Raw genomic sequence first — 26,912 nt, 5'->3', positions numbered from 1 at the left:
CATCTTAATTTTTAAAATTTTTAGTGTAAAAAATTACTTTACTAAGATTTTCTAGCGGATACTTTTGCCACTTTTCACCTCCTTTACTACGATTTCTCAGGCCTTGGATCTCAGGTATCATCGGGCCGGTTTTCAGAATGGCTTGCGTAAAAAAGAAAACATTTTTACATTCATGTTCTTGAAACAAAACACCACAGCATTCATTTGTCATATGACCATTTAAAGTACATATTCATCAACTATAACTTTCTCAAAATATAAAACCTATCAAGTAGAAACAACAAATGAAATGCTACAAATGGAATTTAACATGAGCAATATGCGTAAAGAAAATACAAGACCGTGGATTAATAAAAGTCAGGTGTTCCGTTGGTGTTAGGAAGCCTTTGACGTCTCTCCACATAAGCAGACGGAAACCACCCGTTTCTACCTCTGCATTCTCCTTCTGACCATCCTGACGGGCTCACCTGAAGATAATAACTAGATGTAAATATATGAACGGGCCGATACGTCAGGCAATGGGTCAAACTGGTTTCGGTTCAAATAGATTTAGAATGTTAAATTTATTAAAAACTTGGACTGAGCTAGAAAAACTATTTGACTCGTTTGACATAAAATACAGCCCAAATTGACCCGTTTGAAAAAGTGATAGATTTTACTAACCTTTCGCACTACAACGTAGTCACCAATTGCCAAGCTTAGTTCCTTATCAGACGAAGCTTCAAACCCATGCATCGCCTGCATAATAATATAACATCAACCCAAATCAATAAATTAATTATGGCCCACTAGTTAGGTACTCTATTAAAAAAAAAAAGATTACCTCAGCCAAAAAGTACTTAGTTTTATCCGATACAAGATTAGACGGTACTGCAGGCGGTGCAGACTCTCTCCTTTGTTTATCAGAAACCATCTATCAAAAAGTTCACAACATCACACAAACCGTCAATTGCAAACAAAGCACAGCCCAAATAGGCCCGTTCACAGAAACACGGGTAAAATTGCCACCTCAGCAAATTTTATTAGCACTAACCTCAGCTTCTATCTGGTGTAGAATAGCAGCTACTCTCTCATGATATGTTCTTTCACCTTCAACCTTCAAATTCATTAAAAAGGTTTATTAAAACGTTCAAATATTATTCTTTTAACAAAAGGTGAATGCATAGTTGTATACGAACCATTGCAACGAGTCTCTGAAAAGTAAGCCTTTGTTGCTGTGATTCAACAGCAGCCAATGCAGCAGATGCTTCTTTACCGAGTACAGCCATGTTTGATTTAAGTTCCTGCATTCTAGCTTGGGCTGCATGCAACTTGGTCACGTTCTCGGGAATCGGAGCTTCTCTAACTCGGGCCTGTCTTCTAGAAAATTCTGCAGCCTGTTTGCTTTTTCACATTCAGTTATAACTTATAATCAATGTGATAACAAAGTTTAGAATCACTAGAACATGTTATCGAAAATGAGAGTTTCAACCCGTTTACTTATGAACGGGTCGACCCGATTACCTGTGTCTCTGCTTCTTGCCTCATTCGGCTATAACGTTGAGCAAGATGTCGAGCGTCTTCTAAAGGAGCTCCGCTTATCATTGCTCTTAAGGGTTCTAAAATCTGAAAATTTTAGAAAACTTAAAAGTTAACAGCGATAAACAAGAAAAAGCGATATAGTGTATAACATGTCATTAGAGGGTAAAGTTAAAACACAAAGGGAGACAAAAATGAGAAGTGTGAGAAGGATTTGTGACCACACAAAAAAAACCCTTAAAACTAAATTCAAAAAAAATAATAAAAAAATCATAAGTTCATAAATCAAAATATAAATAAAAAACGAAAAAAATTAAAAACTAAAATGTTTCCGCCATCATTCCCGTTCAAAAATTTTAAAAAAAATATATAAAAAAATTGACGAAAAGACACAATGGCGAGATCAAAGACAATGACGAAAATGAACAAAAGACACAATTATAACTGAAAAGGACACAATAGGTCGCAAAATATAACACAATGCCGGACAAAATATAACACAATGTTGAGTAATATAACACAATATAAAGAAAAAAAGACACAATGTCAAGGAAAAAGACACAATCAATGACAAAAATAAACACAAAACACAATGATAAACAAAAAGACACAACGACTTTTTCACTTACCATTGTGTTTTTTTTTGTTTTTTTATGAGAACGAGAAAGACGGTGGAAACATTTTTGTGTTTTTAATTTTTTCGTTTTTTTATTAAATTTTGAGTTATGATTTTTTTATTTTTTTATTTTTTAATCTTTTTTTTGAGGCTTTTTTTTTGTGGCTAGAAATCCTTCTCATCCTTCTTATTTTTGTTCCCCTTTGTAGAATAACTTGACCCGTCATTAGAATAGATTATTAAATAACCTGTGTGAATAACAGTCTTGTGAAATCTTCTTGCTCCTTTTCCACATGTTTACGTGCATCACCGTATATAGAAGCTGCCTTGCCCAAAATTTCATCGTCGGCATTCTCCACTCCGTATTTGCAGCATTCTTCAGACAACTTGGTTCCTAATTTTAATCAATCAATCAATCATGCCCAGTAAAATCCCACCGACAGCAAAGCTATAAGTAGGGTCTGGGGAGGGTGGGATGTAGGCACACTGTACCTCCATCCAAAGGAATGAAGAGGTGGCTTCCAGAGAGACCCTCGGCTCTAAGTTCATGTGTATGAAGCAAAATAAAGGAAATCAAAGTTTAACAGTTATATACAAACTACTACTAATTATAATAATATTAATAATAAGATCACAGTTTAACAGCTATATAAAAGCTAATAATAATTATAATAATAATAATAATAATAATAATAATATATGTAAGGGAAATACCATTATGGTATGCGACCTAAATAAGTTAAGTCTAAGCCCTAAGGTATTCAATTCTCTCTAAAAATCCTTAACTTTAATTCTACTTCTCCACGAAATCCTATCCTCAACCATGTCCTCGGAGAGGTTTAGGTCTATCAAATCATGCCTAATCCTCTCATCCCAAGTCAATTTCAGTCGTCCTCTACCCCTCCTCCCATCTATAGTAATGTTTTCTACGGATCTAACAGGATTCGTCGTCTGTCTTCTCTTTACATGTCCAAACCATCTCAATCTCCACTCTCTTATCTTGTCTGCTATGTTCGCCACCCCTAATCTCTCGCGAAACACAACGTTTCTTATTCGGTCTAGCCTTGTGTGCCCACACATCCAACGTAGCATTCTCATTTCTGCTACCTCCATCTTCCGCACTTGTGCCTTCTTGATGGCCCAACAGGTGGTTCCTAATTTTAATAATAATAATAATAATAAAAATATATTAATGTTTGGAAAATTGTAGCATATAGCGGTTTGGACTTTGGATTTTTCACCTGCTTCTATATGCTTATATCCTATGGATGTAAAAGCTTCTGCTGCGTTAACCAGTTCTCTTTGAAAATCCTGACAAAAAAAAAACCAAAGAAAAATTAGGCCAATGTTTAAATATGTTAACGGAAAATTAATAAAGTGATTAAAATATGCATTGTTACCTTTCCTGAACGAGTTGATCGGTAGAGCTTTTCCAAGTGCTGGTGCCTTTGCAATTCCAGCTCATCGATAACCATGACATCTGAATGTTCATACCCGCTCGCGCTGAACTGCTTTATCACAGCCTGAAACAATCAATATCAAGAATGTTAAATTACATATAGCCATATAGGCATATCCAGAATATACCTGCTTTACAATATATCTTTGACAGTAAAAAACAGGGTTTTTTGCATAGTTGCCAAAGGGTGAGCCTTCAACCTAGGCGTGAGGGGCTAAATAAACGAGGGCCCGAGATAAGCAAGGCAAGGCGCATAGCATAAGCATACGGTTTTTTGGGGTTTTAGACATGTTTTAGGCTTGTTTAAGGATAGTTTAAGATCGTTCCATGCAATATTTGGATGCTTTAGACCAGTTTGCCTGGAATTTGCAGAATTTTGCCAGAATTTTCAGCAATTGGCCAAAATCTCACAGACCCAAATCTGACTGGAATCTCGCCCGACGGTCGCCAGCTCGCCTGGATGGCAGCAAAGCCCTTTCCCTGTGAGTTGCCTTGCCCGAGGGCTAGGGACGCACCCGAATGGCTTTTGACAACGTATGTTTTTAGTCGGCTAGCACACCCCATTATTTTAAACAGGTCAGCCCAAACACGACCCGGTGGACCCGCTAAGAAGTTTGTTAACCCGTTTAAGAGTTTTTAAAGAAAATAATACTTTGATTTCAGAGATAAAAAGTGCTAAAATTTAAAAGTTAACTATTCTGATCTCTAATATCCGTATAACTATGAAACTGATTTTCCTTTTGAACCACTTTATCTATTCTTCACTACAACAGTTTTATTCTATTAGTTCTAACTGCCAACTCATCGGGCTCCCATTCGTTTACAGTCTCAAGCTAAATATATAAACCCAAGTTTGTTAATTGGGAGTGATGGAAAAATACACTAAAAGTCTAAAACGATTAACATAACACAAATTAAAAAAAAGTTCAATCAGGCCGGCCATGAGGGAGGGCGGAGAGGTCGACCGTCCCCGACCCGATTACCCTAGTAGGCCCGAATTTTTTTTTTAAAAAAAATATTTAAATTGTTTGAAAAAAAAATATGTATTCTTAATGCTTACACCCAATTAACCAATTCACTTGAGCCCATTTTAATTTTAAAAAAATGTTTTGCACAACCCAAATCATAACCAGCAATCCCATTTAAAAATTTAATCGTTTAAGCCAAATAAAAAAAAACTCCTTTCACTAAAGGCACAATTTTTTTCTCGACTTTGGCCCAACTTTTTTAATTTTCAGGGACGGCCATGAGTTCAGTATGAATTGGAGTAAGAATTGCTACTAAGTTAACATACTGATAAATGAACATAAACGGATCGACCCGAACACTACACGAATAAGTATATTTTAAGTTCCAACCCTATTTCTTGATTAGTGCCTAAATGACCAAATGCATTAAACAGAAAGCACCAATTCTCAAGATAACAAAAACCCTAAACACAAATCTCAAACCCAATTCCCAATTCACTTACTATTCACTATATGCATACAAATTGAACAATAAAGATTCAAACTTGAAGTCAGCAAGATTCTTGAATAAGATAATTAAGGGTGATTGAATTAATAACCTGTTGTTGTTTGGCAACTTGATCTCGAAGCTTACTTGCTTGCTTCCTTAGAGCATCCATGATGACCAAGAATTGGGTTTATTAATTTGACAAATTGTGTGTGAAGCTGAAAATGATGAAGGTTTATTATCAGATCTTGACAGCCTATAGAACGAAAGAATGGACTAATCTTTATAAATTTGCAAATGGGTCCTTTAATTTCATGTTAGTGTAGTCTTTTGATTTAGTTTGGGTTAGGGTTTCATTGTTATCGCGGACGTCGGACTTTGATGACCTATGGGAAGTGGTTTCAATGAATTCTTTCGTCTAACAAATTCAGTAATAAATCGAAGGCGTAAACAATTTAACCAAAATAAATAGAATTTATGAGGGGTCAACATTGTCGGTCGACACTAGGGATAACAATGAAATTCGAACTCAATGGGATTACTTGAAACCCAAAACATATGGACGAGTATAGGGTCGGGTAATCGAGTATGAGTTTAGTTTTGGAATTTTCAAGGGTGTGGACCAAGTTTAGGATTTGGTGATAAACCGAATTGTTCGGCCCTGTTACCTGATAACATATACTCATTTAATCGATTATATATTCCACGTGATTTTCTTAATCATTTAATTATTCTAGGTATATGTAATGTATAATATACATGATTTTTTTTCGAATTGTGCACTTTTATAAACCACCAAAAACAACCCAAACACGCCCTTACTCCACAAGCCGGAGAGCAGCGCAAAGCCACACATAGAAACAATCATATGAATTTAATATACATGATTAAATTCATAGTTCGTACTAGCCTGATTTGTTTTAAATTTATACGACATATAATATACCTTATTTATATTTAAGGGGTGTTTGGGTTTCCTTGTTTTTACCTCCTTATAACTTATTAACCATTTTAAGGAAGGGAAAAAGAAGTTTACATAAGTTAGGATGTTGTAACTTATGAAAAACTCCTTAAATTTATTTAAGGTATAAGGAGCTACAAATAAGGAATCCCAAACACCCCCTTAAGTATATGAGTTATACAATATACCCGATAATAATCTCGTAACATGTTGATCTACACGATACCTAGCGGGTAGTTTCCAAATAGATCCTTGACGGATTTTGAGTCATGTATGGGATAAAGTTTTATAATTGAATATGTGTTTGAGATTACTTAAACCAGACTCATTGTGATCCCTACTCAATGCTTTGAACATTGACACCTCGATCATTGCCGCCGCCAACTCCACTCGACCACCGTTGACAACTCTTTTACACCACATCCCCAACCGCCCATGACGGTAGTGGTTGAAGACATCATAGGTGGCGACAACGATGGTGGAGACGGGATAGGGGAGGTTAAGGCGTGGGTAATGGGGGCAATGGGGTTGGGGTTGTGGAGAGGCGTCATTGGCGGTGGTGTGACCGGTTGGCGGCGACCATGGTGATAGGTTTTATTTCTTTTATGATTGTTTTACCATCCAAATTCATTACATTACAAATAATTTAATATATTACAATTGCTCTAAGTTTTAAAGCATTCGGGCGAATTCTAAATCTATCTATTAAAGTGCAATTTATTTGATGATTTTCAATTTATCAAAAAAAATCTCAAACTAAACACACCCTTTTAAAAAGTTGGACTTTTGTTGCTATTATCAATCCTTATAAATAACATTTAAAGGGTCGAAAGGGACTAATAGAGTGCATTAAAACAATGCCCTTGATGGCCAAATCAAAACCACTAGAAACAATCGTCAACGCGTGAGAGAAAGATAAGGCTGAGAAGAAAGATGATGAAGTGAGGGCTTCACCTAAGAAGTTTCATATAAGTTTATTGTATGTTTCTTCAATACGGAAAAAAGAGTAAATCAATTATTTATAAAAATTAATTTCTACTTTAACCTCAGTTAGTTGAAAATACAAAATCCATGGTAAACAAATCCTGACATCTTGCAACTTCTATATATACAATTTCAAATATAACTCCATATCATTAGCTGTACATCATATATTATGTTTCTACTTCATTCTAATTGGACCTTCAAATACACTACACCTCCACTCTTCAGCTCTCTCTTCATATGAAACCTTCGCTTCCACTATGTACTTCTTTCACCACAACCGTGCCTTCGTTCCTCCTCCACCACCATCTCAATAACAACTTTCGTTTCCACCGATCTGTTAAAAAATATCTATAATAAAATAATAATAAAAGAAAAAGAAAAAAAGAAACTTTTTAATGTAATATAAATTATACAAAATCAATAAAAAGTCTTATACATATTAATTAACAAGATACCAATTCATTAAAAAAATATCTCAAAATATTATTAACAATCTTTTAAAATCATTTTACACAAACCAAAATTTCATTTTTTTTAAGAAAATCATCTATTCAATACCAGATTCTTTTCTTTTTTATTTTTAATATTTTTATTTTTCTTTAAAAATTTTGTGATCTTGGACGCCCCCATACCCCTACCCCTCAGCAGCATATGCAACCTGCCAAAAAGTGCCAGTCACACTATTTTGTTATTATTTTTAACTTTTAATATTATTAGTGTATTACTACCCAAGACAACAAGATTCATCGGGTGGTTGTGTAGCCTTTAGCCAAGGCCTACCCTACTAGTGATCCATTGATCCATCGATTAACACTTACAGACAGACAGACAAAGAAACCAAGACAACCACCACCATGCCTTCAGGTGCTAAGAAGCGAAAAGCTGCCAAGAAGAAGAAGGTTAATGTTAATGACTCATCCTCAACTAACCCTCATCAAGGTACCTTTTTTAACTCATTTTGCTTTGTGGGTATGCCTTAATTTCACTTAAAGTTTATTAATTTAGTGTCTGCACATGCATCCACATATTGTGACTTTTGTGGGTCTTGCTTATCTGTATTGGGTATTTGATTTTATTGCATAAAGTTTGAAACTTTTGAGTTGTTTGACAACTAGACTCACCCAATTGGAATCTTTAGGGCCTTTTGAGGCTTAATTTGTAATTGATTTGAAAAAGATTGAAATTTTAAAATAATCTTGATTTGGATGGATCCAGTGATTGCAGAGGAGAATGATGGTGGGGAAGTTAGTTCTCCGACCGCGCAGGGTCCGTCGGTCGAGGTAGTTAACAAAGAAGATGTTTTAGCTGAAAAGAAATCGAAGGAGGGGAGTGTTGAGGTTGAAGCGGTGTCGAAGTCGAAGAATGTTAATGGGAGTAGCTCGAGTTCGAGTGATAGTTCAGATGATGAGTCGCGTGTGGTGGAAAAGGAAGTGGTGGTTGTTGAGTCTGCGCCGGTTGAGTCGGTTCCTGAAGAGATTTCGCCGATTGTTGAAACGGTTAAGCCGGTTGAGGCGTTGGTGGAAGAAGTGTCGCATGTGGTTGAAGAGATTAAGGGAGATGAGAGTAAAGATTTGGGTGTAGAAGAAGTGTTGGTGTCGCAAGTGGTTGATGAAATAAAGAGCGAGGAGAGTAAAGATTTCGTTGTCGAAGAAGTGTCACAAGTGGTTGACGAAATAAAGAGCGAGGAGAGTAAAGATTTCGTTGTGGAAGAATTGTCGGTGTCGCAAGTGGTTGATGAGATAAAGAGCGAGGAGAGTAAAGATTTCGTTGTAGAAGAAGTGTCACACGCGGTTGATGAAATAAAGAGCGAGGAGAGTAAAGGTTTCGTTGTAGAAGAAGTGTCACAAGTGGTTGATGAAATAAAGAGCGAGGAGAGTAAAGATTTGGTTGTGGAAGAAGTGTCACGAGCTGTTGATGATTGTGCGGATTCTACTGTGGTTGCTGAACCGGTTTTGAAAGAAGACGAGGTGGAAAGATCGCAGCCGTTGGTTGAAAAGACCGAGTCGGAATCGAAGGACAACGAGTCATCCTCTGTACCTCCAAAAGACTTGGTTTCTGAAGCTAATGGTGCAGATTGTGCTAATGAAGTTGTGGCAACCGAACACTCTGATAGACAGGTATACTCTTTATTGTTTCAAGATATTAACTTTTTTTATATATGATCTTTGAATGTTTCATAAAACTGTGAAAATGTATACAGGTGGTTCCAACAGCTTCAACTCCAGTAGCAGTGCAAAATACGACCTCGTGGAAGAGTTGCTGTGGAATATTCGAGTTGTTTTCAGGATCCGCGCGGTAATATCAGGTGTGTTATCTTGAAATGATCTTAAAGTTGTTTCATTTTTAGTTTCTATAATTTTTTTTATCTGGTTGTCAAATGTTAAAAGATTACTAGTAATAATGTGACCAGGATGGGGTGCTGGATGAATATTCGAAGCTAATTCGTCCGTTTCTTTATAATTCCATAAATAGTGATTATGATGCGAAAAGTTATTGTTAGAATAATGATCAAACTTATTTGAATAAAATGATCTTGTAAACACTTTGATGCACTTTTGGAGTTTTGGTGACTTCTAAATTACTTAATTCATTTGGCCCATTTCTTTTTAGCTGAAATTATTATTGAACTTTCGGGCCCGTTAGCAGTATAACACAATTTTGCATATATGGGTCAAACATGTTACATGCCCCCTTGATGTGAAACTTACCAACAAGTAATCAAGTATACCCAAGGCTTGTTGCTTTATATGTTCGTTTTGTTCGAGTGACATAAGTTTGTTTCTTGTGTAGTTGTACACTTATTAAAAGATTTGTTTGGTAATTAGGACAAATTTATCATCTTAGATGCATTTTATGTTACAAAGATTTATGACATTTTTTAGTACATGTGTAACTGCAAGACAAATATTGTTTCCTCGATTTGTTTTAATTATTATTTTTTTTATAACATTGTGTTTATATTATTAATATTTGATAAAACCATGGATCGGATCTGGATCTGACAAGTTGGATCTTGGATCGGATCTGATCATGGTCCATTGCCTCACATCAACATCATCATGTACATCAGGTTATAACCAACAACTTATGATATTGTATGATAACATTTTAATCTTATATACGATATTATGTTAATGACTATAATGACTATGATGAATGGATTTTGTGGCTTGACATTATTGTTTGTTTTTTGAATACAGAAACCTGTCATCGTATCGAGCCATGGGACTGCTAGTCATTTCATGAATCTTGGCCAAGGTAGCTTGACGACGTTCTTGGTTTACTTTTGTATTTTTGTTTCTCGCGATATCGGATAGTATTTTCACTTTTTATATTATTGTGGGTGTGTTGTTATGGAGCTGATTTTGTGTTAAATATGTTGGTGCATTGAGTACATGACTATATGTTCTTAGCTATACAAATGGATGTGACCAATTTTGAACCTTAATATGTTTTTGGTTTTATCATAAGTATTTTTTAAATATGGTTTATTTTTTTCTTATATAATTTTTGAATTTGGAAACTTAAACCAGATAAATAAAAAATTGATGTAGCCATCGATGAAGATGATTTTGTGATGATATTTGCTCTCCCTCAAAACATTCGGTTAAAATCATCAAATGACTAAAATCTGGCAATCCTGACCATTGTCTCGACCCACCCTGATTTGGGTTGGTTTGTTGCTTTTTAAACTGTAGTCAACGGTTCAACTCATAATTTTATCAAAATTGACGGAATCATAAATTGTAGTCACTAAGCAGGTCCAAGTGGTAGGTCCGGAATACGGATTTCCTCATCTGATAGAACTTATATTTTAGATGACAAATAATTTAATTGGATGTGCTATTAAGGGTAATTTAGTAATCGTTAACATCTTCTTCCATACATACTTTTTACTCTTTTTTAAAAAAATTATTGAATCACTTCACGCTTTCTCTCATTGTTACTTTGCATTTTTTATCGATTGATTGAAGTTCAGATTCCGTGTTCAATTTAGTTATCTTGATCACCCAACTAAAACTTATCTTTTAAGTAGTCTTGGCGTGGTTTAACCTTAATCACATTTATTATATATGGGATAATGTTGTTTAGCGTGTGACACATAAAGAATTATGTAATTGTTATGTCTAGTTTTTAGTAATAACCAATTGATTAAATATGTGTTAAAAACGTTTTGTAATTCGTTTTTCAAATGTAATTATGTATTGAGTCTTTGGCAGGCATATTATTGAGCAGTTTTCCTAAGTTATTTATTTTAAATAGTTTTTTTGAAATCGAATCCGTATTTTGGATCTATTAACAAAAAATATTTTCTAAATCTGAGTATCGAACCAAATGCGTGCCGAAAGAAGAAAGGTAATTTATTGTTCTTGTTTAACAAAATTTTATTAAATTTGTTAATCATTTATATATTAAATTATTATAAAAATATTTTTAGAATCTCGTTGACGAACTGAGAAAAAAAAAACCGGCACAAAAGTCCACGTGATAAGATTTATCTGTTTTGTCAAATCTCTTTTTCTTGTTCAAAGAGAGTGTTTGACTAGCTGAGGAAAGGAAATTATTAACTACATTTCACAAACATTTTTGTTTCCCCTAATTCTTTAAACTAATAAACTAAAGGTATATTGGTTTTATTAATCTCAACTATATTTTTTTGGTTGTTAACGGTTCTAACTAATGAATTTGGCTGCTGAAGGTCTTAATTTTTAACGTATTTGTTTCCAACTTCAGCGACTAACGAAATCCTAACATCGTTAGTTGCAAGTCGCCTGAAAAATGTTTTCGGAAAAGTCACATTTTTTTTCCAGAACACACCACTCGAGCACTGCCACCATGAGCACCACCAACCGTTTCTGACGATGGTTCTAGGGTTCCGCTGACCTCAATAGTTGGAGCTTATACTAGAAAATGTTTCCAAAGGTCCGATACAAAATTACAAAGATGTTTGAGACAAAAATGTTGAGTTTTCAAAAAAAAATGTGAGTTTTCGATTAAAAACTTTTTTCCGGCAACTTACAACTAACGGCATTAGGATTCTGTTAGTCGTGGACCGTTGGGAACAAATACGTTAAAAGTTGGGACTGTCAGCAGCCAATTTATTAGTTTGGATTGACAACGATCAAAAGGCGATAGTTATTGAAGAAACACTAAGTGACCCCGGGCAGATTATGGGTAATCTGGGGGCTAGGTAATGTTTCCCACGAAGGTTAGGTCCAGCAGAGTAAGTTGTACTTCAGGGAACCTGCAAAACAGACACCGTAAGCTCGTCACTGAGAAGGGGGGGGTTCCTCCTTGTGACCACCCTCCGGCGTGAGAATCAGTCTATATTGCTCTTTGAATATAAAAGTATATGAATACTATTAGAGCAGTTATCAAGTAAGTTATACGAGATGGTAGATGATCTTACCATTCCAAGATATTGGAGTATTTATAGCCGAAGGTAGGTTTTCTAGAAGGTACAGCCGGCTGAATAGTATTCCTGTTCAACCAACAGTGGATTACGCACAGGCCATACTGGTTGGTGGGTAGGTTACAGCCAACAGTAATAAAGTCGGCTGCACTATTCCACCAACTGTAGACTATGCACGTCCCACTGACTGTGGATTGTACGCAGGCCATGCTGGTTGGTGAATAGGTTACGGCCAACAGTAATACTATTCCACCAACTGTAGGCTGCGCATGCTCCATAATGAGGGTTGGTGAGTAGGCAGCGGCTAATAGTGACAAACAGTACTAGAGGGTGCTCCTCCTCGCACTGTTGTCGGTGAGCTGTCACCCTGTGATTGGCTCATGGGCTGTTCTGGTCAGATCGTCTGTCCTATCCATACCTTGGTAGGTATGGTACAAAAGATCTTTCAGAATCAGACTGGCTCATTTGGGCGGGATTGTTCCCGCCTTGCTCATGCCTTCACGTGACTGCTGAAGTAGCTAGTGTCTTGTGCGTGTAGCCCTGCTGTCTGCGGGTAGCCTTCCCTGATGGCTTGTATCCGCAACTGCGGGAACAGGCGGGGTACTTCACCATTGGGAGGCTTTCCCTGCGTGTACAGCTTGCGTACTGCGCGTAAGATTCTATGAGCATGGTGGGTCCTGCGGGAGCAGATGGCCTTTGCGCAGACGTCCATGTTCAAGGTGAGTCTTGCGGGACCAACTGGTCTCTGCTGGGACCTACCTCTTCAGTTATGATTAATAAAAAACCACTATACCTACAAAAAAAATAATATAAACTTGATTTAAAAATATATTATGTTAACTCGATAACTCTCACTCATTCAACACTTTTCCTTTCTAAATTACTCTATTTTGATTGGCCCTAACTCCTCAAGGGTGTTAGTTGTGTCAGGTTGACGGATTGACATGTTATCGGGTTGGCATGTTGAGATTCTTTAGCTCTAACCCAACCCATATATTTATTCGTGTCGGGTTGGGTCGACCCATTTTAATTCGTGTCGTGTTTGGGGTCAACCAATTTTTACTTTCATTTATGAATATGAGTAATATCTAATGACTTACTAACAATATTAACAATTGACTACTCTTATTCATATAAAACATTTTAATAATTTATGATAGATCAAACTATTTGTGTATGTTTACCTCTCATTGCCAATTAAAAAAAACTTGGTTTACATATAACTTTAACATTTAATACTTCTTATCTCTAAAATCAAAATATTAACTTCTCTAAAATTCTTAAATGGGTTAACAGATCAACCCACTTTTTAACGGGTCGTGTTCGGTTTGACTTGCTTTTTAAACTGGTTGGATTCGGGTTGACTTGTTTAAGAAAAACGGGTCGTGTCAGCCGACCCAAAACCTATATTTTTCGAGTTGGGTTCGGGTCGTGTCAGGAATTGACGCCCCTATACCCCCCTACTTCGAACAAAATTTATATCTTTTATGTTATAGTTTTATAGGTTTCGTAAAAGGGAAAGGTTCATGTACATTTTAATCTTAGCATGAGAATGTAGGAAATAATGCCAATTTATAAAAAAAATGAGAACGTAAAAAACAATACCAACTGCAATATCAATCTACATAAACAATGATTTATAATAATAAAGAAAAAAACCTAAAAATTACAACAAAAGAATTAAAATCAAGAACAAAATAATAACAACATATACCAACAAATACTTATAACAACAAAAGAAAACATCTAATAATAACAACAAAATATAAATCAGCAAATACTTATAACGTCTCATAATCGAAAATTAGCAAATACGAACAAAAAATAACAGCAAACACTTATAAAATAAACTTAATAATAACAACAAATTGTTTCTCACCGTTTTCATGTTAAGAATAAAATGTATTTGATCATGTTTCGTAAAATACAAACTCCGTAATACTATTTTCCGCATAATTCCGAACATTTTTGTTCGAAAAACTCTTGGTATGGACTTCCTTAACCCTGCAGGGTAGTGGTTTTCTCAAAAACAAAATTTGAGACAAAATGACTTATACATACGTCATAAATAAAAAATGACCAACGTCAAGGGGAGAATTTAATGGTTACAAATAAATATGTAGTCAAAAGATTGTTTTGATATATCATTTAATAAAATTTAATTAATTATATTGAATAGTAAACATGTGGCCGTGAATAAATACCGTTCAAATTGATGAAAATAAACAAACCAAACACAAGAAATGGAACACAAACTTTTTGTTGTTCTATGTTGCATGTTGTTGATTTCTACTGTTTCAGCAACTGTACTGTACCAAACATTTGTACCCATTGGTAACACAGTTCCAGAAGTTGGTCATGGACCTGCTGGGCGTGCAGGAATAGACAGTACGCAACAAAAGACATATGCTGAATACAAAGAGTCTCGCCCATGAGAAAAACTACTTTTCGTGAGACCCGGAAGACGATAACATTTAACTAAATGTGAAACATGTTTGTGTTTGTAGTGTTTGTTTTCGGTCTTTGGTCTTTATGTATACTGATAGCTTCTCATCCGAGAGAACTTGTTTCGATCACATGAAAAATAATTTGCTCTATGTGCTATTAAGTGTATTTTGGTAATCTTTAACATCTTCTTGGATACATAATACTTCTTTACATTTTCTTTTTCAAATTGTTAAACGACTTCACGCTTTCTCTCATTGTTCCTTCGCATTTTTATCGTTAAATTCGAAGTTCATATTTTGTGTTTACTTTAGTTATCTTGATCGCTCGATTAAAAGTTATCTTTTAAGTAGTCAAAGCGCAGGCGTACATGGGATAATCTTGTTTAGCGTGACACTTATAGAACCATATAATTGTTATGTGTGGTTTATAGTAATAGCCAGTTGATTAAATATGGTAAAAACGTTTATTAATTCACTTTTTAATGCAATTATGTATTGGGGCTTAGCCATGCAATTTATTGGGCAAGTATCTTTAATTAACTTATTTTAAACTAGGGTAAGACCCGCGTGACACGCGGGTGAAAGAACATGTCACTACAAATAATAAATTTAAACATACGGTCAAATTAAGATAATAGTGGTTGATAGTTTGTTACAAAACTATTATCAAATTACATTGTCTAAACATTCAAACTTAAAATTTATAATAACCTAAATTAAACAGTACCAACAAAAGACATTAACAAAACCGCTAAACAGGTTCTTGATATTAAAACATCAGCCAAATCTTCAAAGGTTAAACCAACACAAACTTCAAATTCCTAAACACCTGAAAATTTGTAAAAACAAAACAAAAATTCATTAAAATTAATTTAACATAACAACATGTTTGATAATTAATAACATCTAAGCGTGGTTACTAAGTCTAAAAAAATGTTGTCAATATAATTCTTTTATTAAATCTATGTCTAATATGTAATGTAAAGTATTAATATATTACCTTCTACTTCCTAATTGGACAACAAACTTTCGGAATAACAATCATAATAACTTTGATAGTGTAAAAAGGTCTTTAACATCTACTACTTGTATTAAATATAACAACAATACGAAAAGAGTTATATTTTACCTTAATGTTCGTCATCAGACTCAAAATTGTCGGAAAAATCTTCATAATCACTCTCATAGTTAGAACATTCTTCTAACCATTTGACCTTCGAACTAACCTCAGCTTCCAACTCAAGATGCGCAAGTTCTTTTCTTGCATTTGCTAACTTTAACACGTCAAGCTCTCTCAACGTCACCAAATCATCACACGACAATAGTTGTTTCGGCTTAAAATTCTTATACTCTCCATTCTCGAACCAGACAACAACCTTGTTTTGATAAGGGTAAAAGACCCATTCCCTTACATGTTCATAAGGTAAAGCCTCTTGATAAAGATCATGAAAGAAATTATGTAAAATATTTATCAAATTTGTTTCTTGTTGACATGGCAAATTCTTCCTAAGACCGATCTGATGTATCTGATGTTTAAACTGATTATCGAACAACATGACTGATTCAATATTATCTTTTTCTAACGTTGCTAAATTGCTAAATACAAATTGATACTTACGGAATAGTTTACAATATCTCCAGTTCATAATCGTAGCCATTAAAGGAGTTTAGTTATCTTGAGAAACTTAGTATTGTTAAAGAAGAAGAAGAAGAATAGGATTAAAATGGAAAATTAAAAAATAGATATAAGAAGTGACGGTTTTATTGTTCCAAGAAAATTAATGATGAAATCTATCTAGTTATTATAATGTATAGTTACCCTATTGTTAATAATATTTAATTAGATAGTATGATAAATATCTTAAATAATTTAAATTAAAAAGTAAATATTGAAAAGGTATGTTATAAAACGAATTTAAACAAACAGGTTTATATCCAGAAAATTTATGTATAATATTAAAAATAAAAAAATATTTATAATTAAATAAAAAAATTAAATATAAGATACCAAAAAAATATTAAATACAAAAAGTTAAGTACAAATGTTGTAAAGTATAGAACAAAATAAATTACATTATAACCATTACATTTATTATGAGATTCCAAATCGAATTACATAGGAAATTTAAACAATTAACATTCTATGTTTCCAAAAATCTCCTTGTAAACAACGTTTGTTGTTTTATTTATAAGCTTTGATTCTTTGTCGAGTATCACTAACTTAATACCATCTCTAGTCTACACTCGTGACAAAGCAACATAAAGCTGACCGTGAGAAAATACTGGATCTTTAAGATACAATCCAACTCTTGACAATGATTGACCTTGACTCTTGTTGATTGTCATGGCAAAACATACGGATATAAGAAACTGTCTTCTTTTTAATTTGAATGGAAGTTTCTTATCGGTTGGTGTAAGACTTACTCGACTAATTAGAGTGCGATATCCGATATTCGTACTAGATACAACTTTTGCTTCAATTACACGCCTACCGAGACTAACAACTTGAAGGCGCGTACCATTGCACAAACCCTTTTTGTGATTAATATTCCTTAATAGCATGATCGGAACACCAACTTTGAGGGCCAATCTATGATTAGGCATGCCTGACATCTTTAAACCATTTAACAAATCAGGAGAGTACAACTGTTGATCAAAATCCTCAGAAATATCTTCACTTTCAGCTAAACTGTCGGAACTTAGATACTCTACTTCTTCACCTGGAAAGAGGTCTAACATACGTTCATTAATTTCTTGAACGACCTCATTCAAAGGTGCCAATAGTGCACGATCCTGAAAGTAAGTAAGTTCGTTGAATCTATCTAATATATTAGGATAGACAAACCTTATTCAATCACCCATCGGATCTACTGAGTTCAATATCAAAAGATCGTCAGGAACATCAATAACCGCTTCTCCAGTATTTGGACCGCCAACGTTTCCTTGGCCTATGTCTAATAGCCAATCAGCAAACTCTGTAATATTTTGAATCTCTGAAGATCGACATCCAACTGTAAGCCTCATGTTCTTAGTTAGTTTAAGAACTTTACATTTTGACCAGATATAAGAAGAATTGATGCAAGTATTGACACATTCACTTCTTGTACCGTTGGTTACAACAGGCAAAATTTGGCGAAAATCACCGCCAAAAACAACAACCTTACCTCCAAATACCGCTCCTGAAGTATTGGCCGAATCACCATTCATAACATCATTTAAAGTCCTGTCCAACGCTTCAAATGCATGCTTATAAATCATCGGTGCCTCATCCCAAATTATTAGGCTTGTCTTTTTCAATAATTCATATACGTCGGTATTTCCTTTAACCTAATTTATGAAATAATAAAAAAACATAACCAAATTAAGATATTTAAATGTAATTTGATATTAAAATAACAGATAAAGACATATATAATAAAAAAATAATAATATAAAATTAAAATAAAGTGAGTGGTAATATTACCGGACAAATTGAATCTTCAGTCAAATTAATATGTATTAAAAATCTCGAATGTGCGGTTCTACCACCCTCCAAAAGCAAAGAAGCTATACCGCTTTAAGCAACATTCAACACAACTTCTCCCTTTGACCTTATCGATGCAGATAAAGTTTTCCATAAATAAGTTTTTCCAGTACCGCCGTAACCATAAACAAAATAAACTCCACCTTTTTTTATCAATCAAAGCACTCATTATTTCATTATAAACACCTCGTTGTTCATCTGTTAACGAATCAAAGAGATTATTAAATTCGTTATTCATGGTCTCGGTATCATATGAGAGTTCTTCCACCATTAACGGATTAGTTGCTCTTGAAATTGTCTCCATATCTGGAAATGGCATTTGTTTATATCTTCTAAGACTGGAGTTGTTTGAAATTAGAAAATTTTCAATTTCCAAGAGTGCTAGATTTTTTAACTGTTCTTCTGTAACATCCGAAATATTCTAATTAATAAATAAAGAAAGTTGCGTTAAATTGTCGTGTGTTAAATAATGTTAACTAACATCTAATAAGGAAAAGATCATGGACTTGGACTAATTAAGATGGATTAAGGGGAATGGGCCTTAGGTCCATGGGCTTTAAGGAAATAAATATTCCCTTAAACCATCCTAAAACCCTAAAATCCTCATTTCTTCCATCCTAATCTCTACACACTAAAAAACACACACATACACTACACCATATACGGCCGCCGAGAGAGAGAGAGCGAGATCCGAGTCCAAACGAACGTTAGTTGGTATTAGATATTTATTACACGAGCTATATACAAGATTGAGAGTTCATAACCAAGTTAAACAAGATCCAAACGAGCATTAAAGGTACGTCTTTTACCTTAAAGCTTACGTTTTTATTAACGTTTAACCTTGAAACTTAGAACGAGATTAGATCGGGTGTAAATAGAACGTAAAGTTGTAAACTTGATGTTAGAAATGAACTTAACAAACTCGCAGATGCGTATGACTCGTTTAAAATAAACCCTAGACCTATTATTGAACGTTTTAATCTAAAGGTCCAAACTTTATGCGCTTTCGAGTCAAGTTTTATCCGAAAATGAACATGAGAACATTTACGGGTTTGATCCGTGTCACATCCAAGGATTTCACGACGAAACAATCATGATTAAGGGATTTTTGGAGCGAACAGTAACTATTGCTGAGCAACTTCGCCTGCAAAGCTAAGTTCGCTCAAGATTTAAGTTCGCTAAGCATAGCAAGTTCGCCAAGCTGTAACTTCGCTAAGCTAAGTTCGCTGAGTGCTTAACTTCGCTAAGAATAACTTCGCTCGTATATAAGTTCGCTGGTTATATAAGTACGATGCTGTATAACTTCGCCGTATATAAGTTCGCTACTAGCTAAGTTTGCTGATGTTAACTTCGCCAGTAGCTAAGCCCGCTTAAGTTAAGTTCGGTAACGAATCAGATAGCGAATCAGACTCAATACGTTAAGAGGAATGAGCTAACGAATTAGGAAATAAATTGAAATCCTAATGGAAAATACGTTAAGACAGTTAATGTAAATAAAATTTTTCCAAGCTGACCTGGCAGCTCGACCCCAGCCAGAGGCTCTGCCCCTTGGACCCTGCTAGGGGCTGCCGCCCATAGACCTCGCTGCCAGGGGCGCTGCCCCCGGACCCCCGTTCGTTGTGGGTTATATAAAGATAGAAATACAACATGAGTAGTAGTAGTTAATTGATACATGTAAATATTATACAGTTAGCCGTGCACAGCTCAAGAAGGGAATAACGATTAACGGAGAGCGTAACAGGATTCAGGTGAGTTTCTAGCCCCACTTCTGTGTTATGTTTTCGGGGCTGTGTGCATACTCGATATGTTTGTTAATACACTTATCCTAAGTGATAAGTGTATGCCTTATATGAATGATGTGAAATGTATGAATGCTTGTTTGTACGTGAACGATCTTCGGATATTGCACGCACTGTCGGGTTGTAGTGTTATGTATAAGGTAAGTATAATGTATATGCTTATATGTATGAATGCGGTAAAGCTAAGAAACGAAGGAAAGGCATGGTTGTATGGTAACGAAGAGGGACCAGACCCTAATAATATCTGTGATGTTAGGGACCAGACCCTTATAATATCTGTGATGTTAGGGACCAGACCCTTATAATATATGTGATGTTAGGGACCAGACCCTTATAATATATGTGAGGTTATAGGGCGAAAGGCTCTTTAAAACGTATGATTATGTATGTAAAGAAAGTATGAAAGTAAGAATGAAAGTATATGCACTTGTGTATGTATGAAAGAAAGTTAAGAAGGTTAAGTATGAAATGTAAGAAGGTATTGTATGATTATGTGATTAACTAGAACTCACTCAGTGTAGCTGACTTTTAGTATGCACGCAAGTGAGTAGAATGAGACAGCTTGCATGAGGGGAGGCACATGGCATGATCTTGGGGAAGCTGGCATCTCGAGAAATGTTATGTTATTTCAAAAGACAAAGTTTTATGTTTAAATAATTTGAATGCTCGATAAGACAAGAATTATGGTTATGGAATGTAATGGTTTGAATGTTTTTAATGTTCCGCGAATGTTTTAATTAACTCTGATATTTTAGAACTGCGTTTATGAGTAAATTCAACACCAAAGTAGGGCTACCGGTGACGGGGCCTTACAAGTTGGTATCAGAGCAAAGTTCGAGAGATTTAAGCATCCTACATGCTTAGACTCGAACAGAGAATTGGATTTAAGTAAGAAAAGAAAGAAGATGTCAGTTCGAGAATGCCATGGGTCGCTCAAGCAAGCTCAGCAAAGGTAAGATGCATGATTAAATGATATATGTTAATGATAAAGAAAGGATATGTGAACGACAGGGATAGGAATAATTGATTGTTTGATTTGACTAACTGTTTAAGTAGAACCAGCACAAATAGACTCATAATGGGAAGTGTATAGGACATGGAAGGTAATGTGATCAGCTAATCACAGCTGGCCACTGTTATTACCTGTTAGCCTTACTATCCTTGTACTAAATAGTTCTCTGAGTGATGATGTTTGTGTTTTCCCTTTTAGAATACGATGGCTGGAACTGGGGAGAATGTGAGAGGAGGAGGTCGCACTGGACGTCGTGACAGGCCTCGTCATGCCCAGCAACCTTCGGTCGAGACAGCTTCCAACACCGAAGACGAAGGAAGCACAGCTTGAGGAAACCCGAACAACAACGAAGGGGTTCAATTGGATCCCGCGATTCAAGCAGCTATTGTTCAAGCTGTAGCTACCGCTGTGAAGAACATAACTCCTGGAGGGTCTGCTGGAAGCCGTGAAAGAACTGCTGAAGGGGCAGGTGGTGATGGTAGGAGAGATGATGAAAGAGAGAAAGGCCTCGAGTGAGGTTAAGTCTGTGAAAGTTGACGATAGGAAGAGAGGCCGAGGTGGTTGCAATTATAAGTCCTTCAAGGGTTGTGACCCGCTGAAGCTACTGGTTTGGGAGACGCAATCGCTACCCTTAAATGGATAACCGCCATGGATAAAATTATCCGCATTAGCGAGTGTCGTCCTGATCAAGCTGTCGGTTATGCCACCCAATCGTTTGAAGAGGAGGCGATGTATTGGTGGGAAAGTGTGGAGCAGAGGAAGACTCGGGATGAGGTTAACGCCATGAAGTGGGAGGATCTGAAAGAACTGGTTATGAAGAAATTCTGTGCTGACGCCGAGGTTGAGAGGGCGGAGATGAAGTTCCTGAACTTGAAATCCGGGACGATGACACATCGTGAGTATACCACCGAGTTCAACCGAATGTCTAGGTTGGTACCCGATATGGTTAACACTGAGGCTAAGAGGATTAAGTGTTATGTGAGGGGATTGCCACAGAAGGTCCGCATGCTAGTCAGGACAAGTAAACCTGCTACCTTTGACTCTGCTGTTGAGCTCGCAGAGGTGGTTTATGCAGACCTGGCTGCGGATGACGCGGTGGTGGAAGAGGAAAAGAAGGATAAGAAGTGGGTTGCTCCTGTTAAGCGACCTGGTACTCAGTTATGGAACTCCAAAGATAAAAAGCAGAAAGTGTGGGAGAAGAGATCGTGTAAGACCTGCGGAAAGATACATGGTGGTGAGTGTAAGTGGAGTAGGAGTTCTGATGTTTGTAACAAATGTGGAAAGACTCACGGTGGAGAATGCAGGATGGGGTCTAATGCGTGTTATAAGTGTGGGAAGGTAGGGCATTATGCCAATGAGTGCAGTGCGAAGCCAGCATGTTACAAATGTGACAAGACAGGCCACATGGCGAGAGAGTGCACCGATGGTGAGGCTGGAGGTAGTGCGAAGAAAGATGCTGACCAAGCAAGGCCAAGGACTAGGGCCTACATGTTGACCCAAGAGCAAGCCAAGCAGATTCCAGATGTCGTCACAGGTACGTTTCTAGTAAACGGTATTTCCGCTTCAGTATTGTTTGATTCGGGCGCAAACAAAAGTTTCGTAGCCATACCATTTAGTAAACTAGCTAAAATGAAATGTTGCCGAGTGTCTGAAACCTTTATAGTAGAAACTGCTAGTGACACCTCGGTTAAAATAATGAAAATGGTTAAGGACTGTAAGATAGAGTTAGAGGGACGTGAGTTCCCTGTTACCTTGTACGTTATGACCTTAGGTGGGTTCGATGTGGTTTTGGGAATGGATTGGCTATCTAAGTACGAAGCTCAGATAGTGTATAAGAGTAGGATGATAAGGTTGAAGTCCTTGGATGGTAGTGCAGTGACGGTTTATGGTGATAAGGAAAGTTATGGGCTTAATGTCATTTCGATGATAAAAGCCAAGCGTGCGGTGCCTACCTGGCGTATGTTGTCAACGCTACGGCCGAGACAAAAGAAATGAAAGATGTTCATATTGTGCGTGACTACCCAGAAGTATTCCCTGAGGATCTTCCGGGGTTGCCACCAAAGCGAGAGACAGAATTCCAAATAGATTTAGTACCAGGAGCCCAGCCCGTCGCGAAAGCGCCTTACCGTCTAACGCCGTCTGAGATGAAAGAATTGATGTCCCAACTGCAAGAACTCCACGATAAGGGTTTTATTAGACCAAGTGTTTCCCCGTGGGGCGCACCAGTGTTATTTGTGAAGAAGAATGATGGAAGTATGAGAATGTGCATAGACCATCGTGAGTTGAATAAGCTTACGGTAAATAATAGGTATCCTTTGCCAAGGATTGATGATCTGTTTGACCAACTGCAAGGTTCAAGTTGGTTCTCACGAATAGATCTCAGATCAGGCTACCATCAGCTAAAGGTGAAAGAGGCAGACATCCCTAAAACAGCGTTTCGAACGCGATATGGACACTACGAGTTCCTCGTAATGTCATTCGGTCTAACAAATGCTCCCGCAACATTTATGGACATGATGAATATGGTGTGTCGGCTCATGTTGGATAAGTCAGTTATCGTTTTCATCGACGACATATTGATTTATTTAAAGAGCGAGTCTGATCATGCTGAGCATCTGAAAGAGGTATTGGAGACTCTGAAGAAAGAGAAGTTGTATGCTAAGTTTTTGAAATGCGCGTTCTGGTTACGAGAAGTGCAATTTCTATGTCACGTGATTAATCCTGAAGGGATTACCATCGACCCAGCTAAGATTGAAGCGATAAATAATTGGAAGACTCCACAGAATCCAACTGATATACGAAGCTTCTTAGGGTTAGCTGGCTACTATAGGAGATTCATCGAAGGTTTCTCCAAGATAGCCGCACCATTGACCGGTATGACTCGAAAGTCGGTAGTATTCAGTTGGGGTAAGTTTCAAGAAGAAGCCTTTGAGGAATTAAAGAAGAGACTCACGTAAGCTACAATCCTTGCTCTACCCGATGGTGACGAGGATTTAGTTGTTTGTGCTGATGCCTCGCATCAAGGGCTAGGTTGCGTGTTGATGCAACGAGGGAAGGTAATAGCTTACGCGTCTAGACAATTGAAAGTCCATGAGAGTACTTATCCAACGCATGATCTAGAACTTGCGGAAGTGGTGCACGCTCTCAAGATATGGAGACATTATCTGTATGGTACTAAGTGTACTATTTACACAGATCATAAGAGTTTAATGTATTTCTTCGAGCAGAAGGAATTGAACATGAGGCAGAGAAGATGGTTAGAATTGATAAAGGATTACGACTGTGAGATTAAGTTTTACCCTGGTAAAGCTAATGTGGTCGCCGACGCGCTAAGCCGTAAGAATGAGGAAGTCCTTGCAACAGTGAAGTCATACCAGCTGATTATGAACTCAAGTCTTTTTGAGGAGATTGTCAAGGTACAATCAGAGGTGTTAGTAGATGAAGGGTTGGTTAAGAAAGAAAGGATATATGGCCAGCAGGACGAGTTGATGGAAAAGACTCATGGTGTTAAGACTAGATTTGACCGTATATGGATCCCACGCCATGGAAATCTCAGGGGTCGAATCTTAGATGAAGCTCATAAATCAAGGTACTCAATCCATCCTGGAGCTACAAAGATGTACCAAGACTTGAAAAGAGATTACTGGTGGCCAGGAATGAAGAACGATGTAGTAGATTATGTTAGTAAGTGCTTAACTTGTTTACAAGTCAAAGCCGAACATCAAAAGGCTTATGGAAAGATGCAACCGCTAGAGATTCCTGAGTGGAAATGGGAACACATCACCACGGATTTCATAACTAAGCTACCCCGTACAGCTAAGAACCATGACACTATCTGGGTGATTGTGGACCGTTTGACCAAGAGTGCTCACTTTCTGCCTATACGAGAGGTTATCTCGTCAGAAACGTTAGCAAGCTTGTTCATAAAAGAGGTTGTATCTAAACATGGAGTACCGTTATCCATCGTGTCTGATAGAGATACACGGTTTACTTTGAGGTTTCGGAAGAAGTTCCATGAAGCTATGGGAACGAAATTGAACATCAGTACGACGTATCATCCTTGAATCGATGGACAGTCCGAGAGCGATCCAAACCCTTGAGGATATGCTACGTGCTTGTGTCTTAGACTTTGGTGGAAGTTGGGATGATCACCTGAATCTAGCAGAGTTCTCATATAACAACGGTTACCATTCAAGTATTGGTATGCCACCGTTTGAGATGCTTTAAGGTAGACGATTACCTGCTTGAACAAATCAAAGAAAATTACCTGCTTGAACCTTTCCAAAGATAGACCTATCATTCACCAATTTAATAAGTGCATCAAGTTTGACCTTAAAAAGCCGACATAAAATATCAGGTCTATCCTCCGACTTTAACGTTGTATCCTTAAGAAATATTTTAACTTCTGGCCAATTGGGATTACCGGTTATGGTTATGAAAAAATCGGGATAACCAAACCATCTACAGAGACACATAGCGTCTAGGTAATTTTGCATCATATATCTTGCTCCGCCAGTAAATGAGGATGGTAGAATAACACGTTGACCAGCACTTGAAACATCAGTATTTCCAACAGATTGCATACCTCGTAAACTTTGGTAAGTATCACATCGTAGCTCATGTTGTTTACCGCGTATAAAATGTAATCGTTGTGCCTCAATCATCGTATATTTGTCAACAAATATTTGCTGAAACAAACGCCTACCATTTAACATGGTTGAAAACCGATTTGGCCTGTCTTGAATATGATAAGCAAAAAACTCACGTATTGTAACCTTCTTGCGTGCTGCGATTGATGATGATGAAACATGCTTATGAAGTATATTAACCTGATAACCATCTTCACCAAAAGGGTGAAACAATGGGTATTGAAGAGGTGTATACGATGGATGAAGTTCACTGATACGCTTTAAGGAACCTGATTGCTTGGTAACAATTATGTCTCGGTTATCTACAGCGTCACCAATATCACCGACAATTAAAGCGGCAACTTCAGAAATGGATGGTAGGTTATATTGTCTCGCATCATGCTGTCTTGTTCCAATAATACGCAACTTCAAATCGAGTTGTGGGTTTTCTTCAAAACAATCTCTTACCATCCGATAATCTTGGACCAATTGATTATTTGAATCTAACATCGTCTTCAAATAATTTATAATATAGATCTCTAGCTCATCGTCCATTGATTTATTATCACTGCCAACAACAAAAAAAATTGCTAAGATTATAAATAATATAAAAGAAACTAAAAATTAATAACAAAACAAAAGTCGAGGAATATCGTTAAAAGTATTTACCCAAAAACACCCTGTCTGTTAGAAACCTCGTTATTAGTGTCGTAAATGTAGAGTTGAGAAAACCTTGCTTTACAACCTTCTAATGGTAAAAGACTTCCCAAGCAATGATAGTTTTCACCGCTAAGGCGAAACGTATATGGTGCATCGCCTCTGTTTATGGAATGGTCAATCTTTCCTCCCATAGACGTAAACGAAAACATCGAATTGAAACATCTAATGTTTTTCAAGAAATACTTACTCATGGCGGTCTCACCACGAAATAATTCAAGATAAGTATCATCTGGTTGTCTAACATCGGGAAGTTCGACTTTGCCATTATAACAACAAAGGGAAAAAGCTCCTTCTTCATTACTACTATTGGTCTGTTAACTTCGGCTTTCCACAACAAAGCATTGCAACTATTGATTACCATGATCAAGATATTC

The 26,912-nt window shown here is 36.5% G+C and overlaps 4 protein-coding genes and 1 long non-coding RNA gene across 5 annotated transcripts; 2 read left to right on the top strand and 3 right to left on the bottom strand.

Moving 5' to 3' along the window:
- Positions 1-255: 255 nt before the first annotated feature.
- Positions 256-5,402, bottom strand: LOC143618374 (SH3 domain-containing protein 3-like). Its single transcript, XM_077090617.1, has 10 exons — positions 5,161-5,402; positions 3,535-3,657; positions 3,376-3,445; positions 2,383-2,528; positions 1,504-1,605; positions 1,179-1,376; positions 1,034-1,096; positions 824-913; positions 664-738; positions 256-467 (listed from the first exon to the last, which is right to left on the bottom strand). Exons 1-10 carry the CDS (start codon positions 5,218-5,220, stop codon positions 348-350), a joined length of 1,047 nt encoding a protein of 348 aa, XP_076946732.1. The 5' UTR covers positions 5,221-5,402; the 3' UTR covers positions 256-347.
- Positions 5,403-7,710: 2,308 nt separating this feature from the next.
- On the top strand, positions 7,711-9,158 carry LOC143618377 (uncharacterized). Its single transcript, XM_077090620.1, has 2 exons — positions 7,711-7,935; positions 8,212-9,158. The coding sequence occupies exons 1-2, from the start codon at positions 7,851-7,853 to the stop codon at positions 9,156-9,158; spliced, it is 1,032 nt and encodes a 343-aa protein (XP_076946735.1). The 5' UTR covers positions 7,711-7,850.
- A 37-nt stretch (positions 9,159-9,195) lies between these two features.
- On the top strand, positions 9,196-10,444 carry LOC143618378 (uncharacterized). The gene is made up of 2 exons (XR_013150996.1): positions 9,196-9,301; positions 10,197-10,444. It is a non-coding gene; the product is annotated as an uncharacterized LOC143618378 (long non-coding RNA).
- Positions 10,445-17,094: 6,650 nt separating this feature from the next.
- On the bottom strand, positions 17,095-18,114 carry LOC143618376 (uncharacterized). Its single transcript, XM_077090619.1, has 2 exons — positions 17,728-18,114; positions 17,095-17,649 (listed from the first exon to the last, which is right to left on the bottom strand). Exons 1-2 carry the CDS (start codon positions 18,112-18,114, stop codon positions 17,095-17,097), a joined length of 942 nt encoding a protein of 313 aa, XP_076946734.1.
- Positions 18,115-25,443: 7,329 nt separating this feature from the next.
- LOC143618375 (uncharacterized) lies at positions 25,444-26,669 on the bottom strand. The gene is made up of 2 exons (XM_077090618.1): positions 26,488-26,669; positions 25,444-26,386 (listed from the first exon to the last, which is right to left on the bottom strand). The coding sequence occupies exons 1-2, from the start codon at positions 26,667-26,669 to the stop codon at positions 25,444-25,446; spliced, it is 1,125 nt and encodes a 374-aa protein (XP_076946733.1).
- Positions 26,670-26,912: the final 243 nt, after the last annotated feature.

The sequence above is a fragment of the Bidens hawaiensis genome, unplaced genomic scaffold, assembly GCF_021521415.1.
Source record: "Bidens hawaiensis isolate Kalapana, Puna unplaced genomic scaffold, B.hawaiensis_p1.1 tig00071263_1, whole genome shotgun sequence".
NCBI lineage: Eukaryota > Viridiplantae > Streptophyta > Magnoliopsida > Asterales > Asteraceae > Bidens > Bidens hawaiensis.
Note: the sequence above shows the minus strand (reverse complement) of the source record. Positions and strands in the feature narration are given on the sequence as shown.

Excerpts from the sequence above, each read along its gene's own strand:
- LOC143618374 (XM_077090617.1), bottom strand. The coding sequence starts at position 5,220 with ATGGATGCTCTAAGGAAGCAAGCAAGTAAGCTTCGAGATCAAGTTGCC. Across the intron at positions 914-1,033 it reads TACACCAGATAGAAGCTGAG|ATGGTTTCTGATAAACAAAG; the intron begins GTTAGTGCTAAT and ends ACTTTTTGATAG. Across the intron at positions 468-663 it reads ACTACGTTGTAGTGCGAAAG|GTGAGCCCGTCAGGATGGTC; the intron begins GTTAGTAAAATC and ends TATTATCTTCAG.
- LOC143618377 (XM_077090620.1), top strand. The coding sequence starts at position 7,851 with ATGCCTTCAGGTGCTAAGAAGCGAAAAGCTGCCAAGAAGAAGAAGGTT. Across the intron at positions 7,936-8,211 it reads CTCAACTAACCCTCATCAAG|TGATTGCAGAGGAGAATGAT; the intron begins GTACCTTTTTTA and ends GGATGGATCCAG.
- LOC143618376 (XM_077090619.1), bottom strand. The coding sequence starts at position 18,114 with ATGATTTATAAGCATGCATTTGAAGCGTTGGACAGGACTTTAAATGAT. Across the intron at positions 17,650-17,727 it reads ATCTTTTGATATTGAACTCA|GATCGTGCACTATTGGCACC; the intron begins GTAGATCCGATG and ends ACTTACTTTCAG.
- LOC143618375 (XM_077090618.1), bottom strand. The coding sequence starts at position 26,669 with ATGGGAGGAAAGATTGACCATTCCATAAACAGAGGCGATGCACCATAT. Across the intron at positions 26,387-26,487 it reads AACAGACAGGGTGTTTTTGG|TGATAATAAATCAATGGACG; the intron begins GTAAATACTTTT and ends TGTTGTTGGCAG.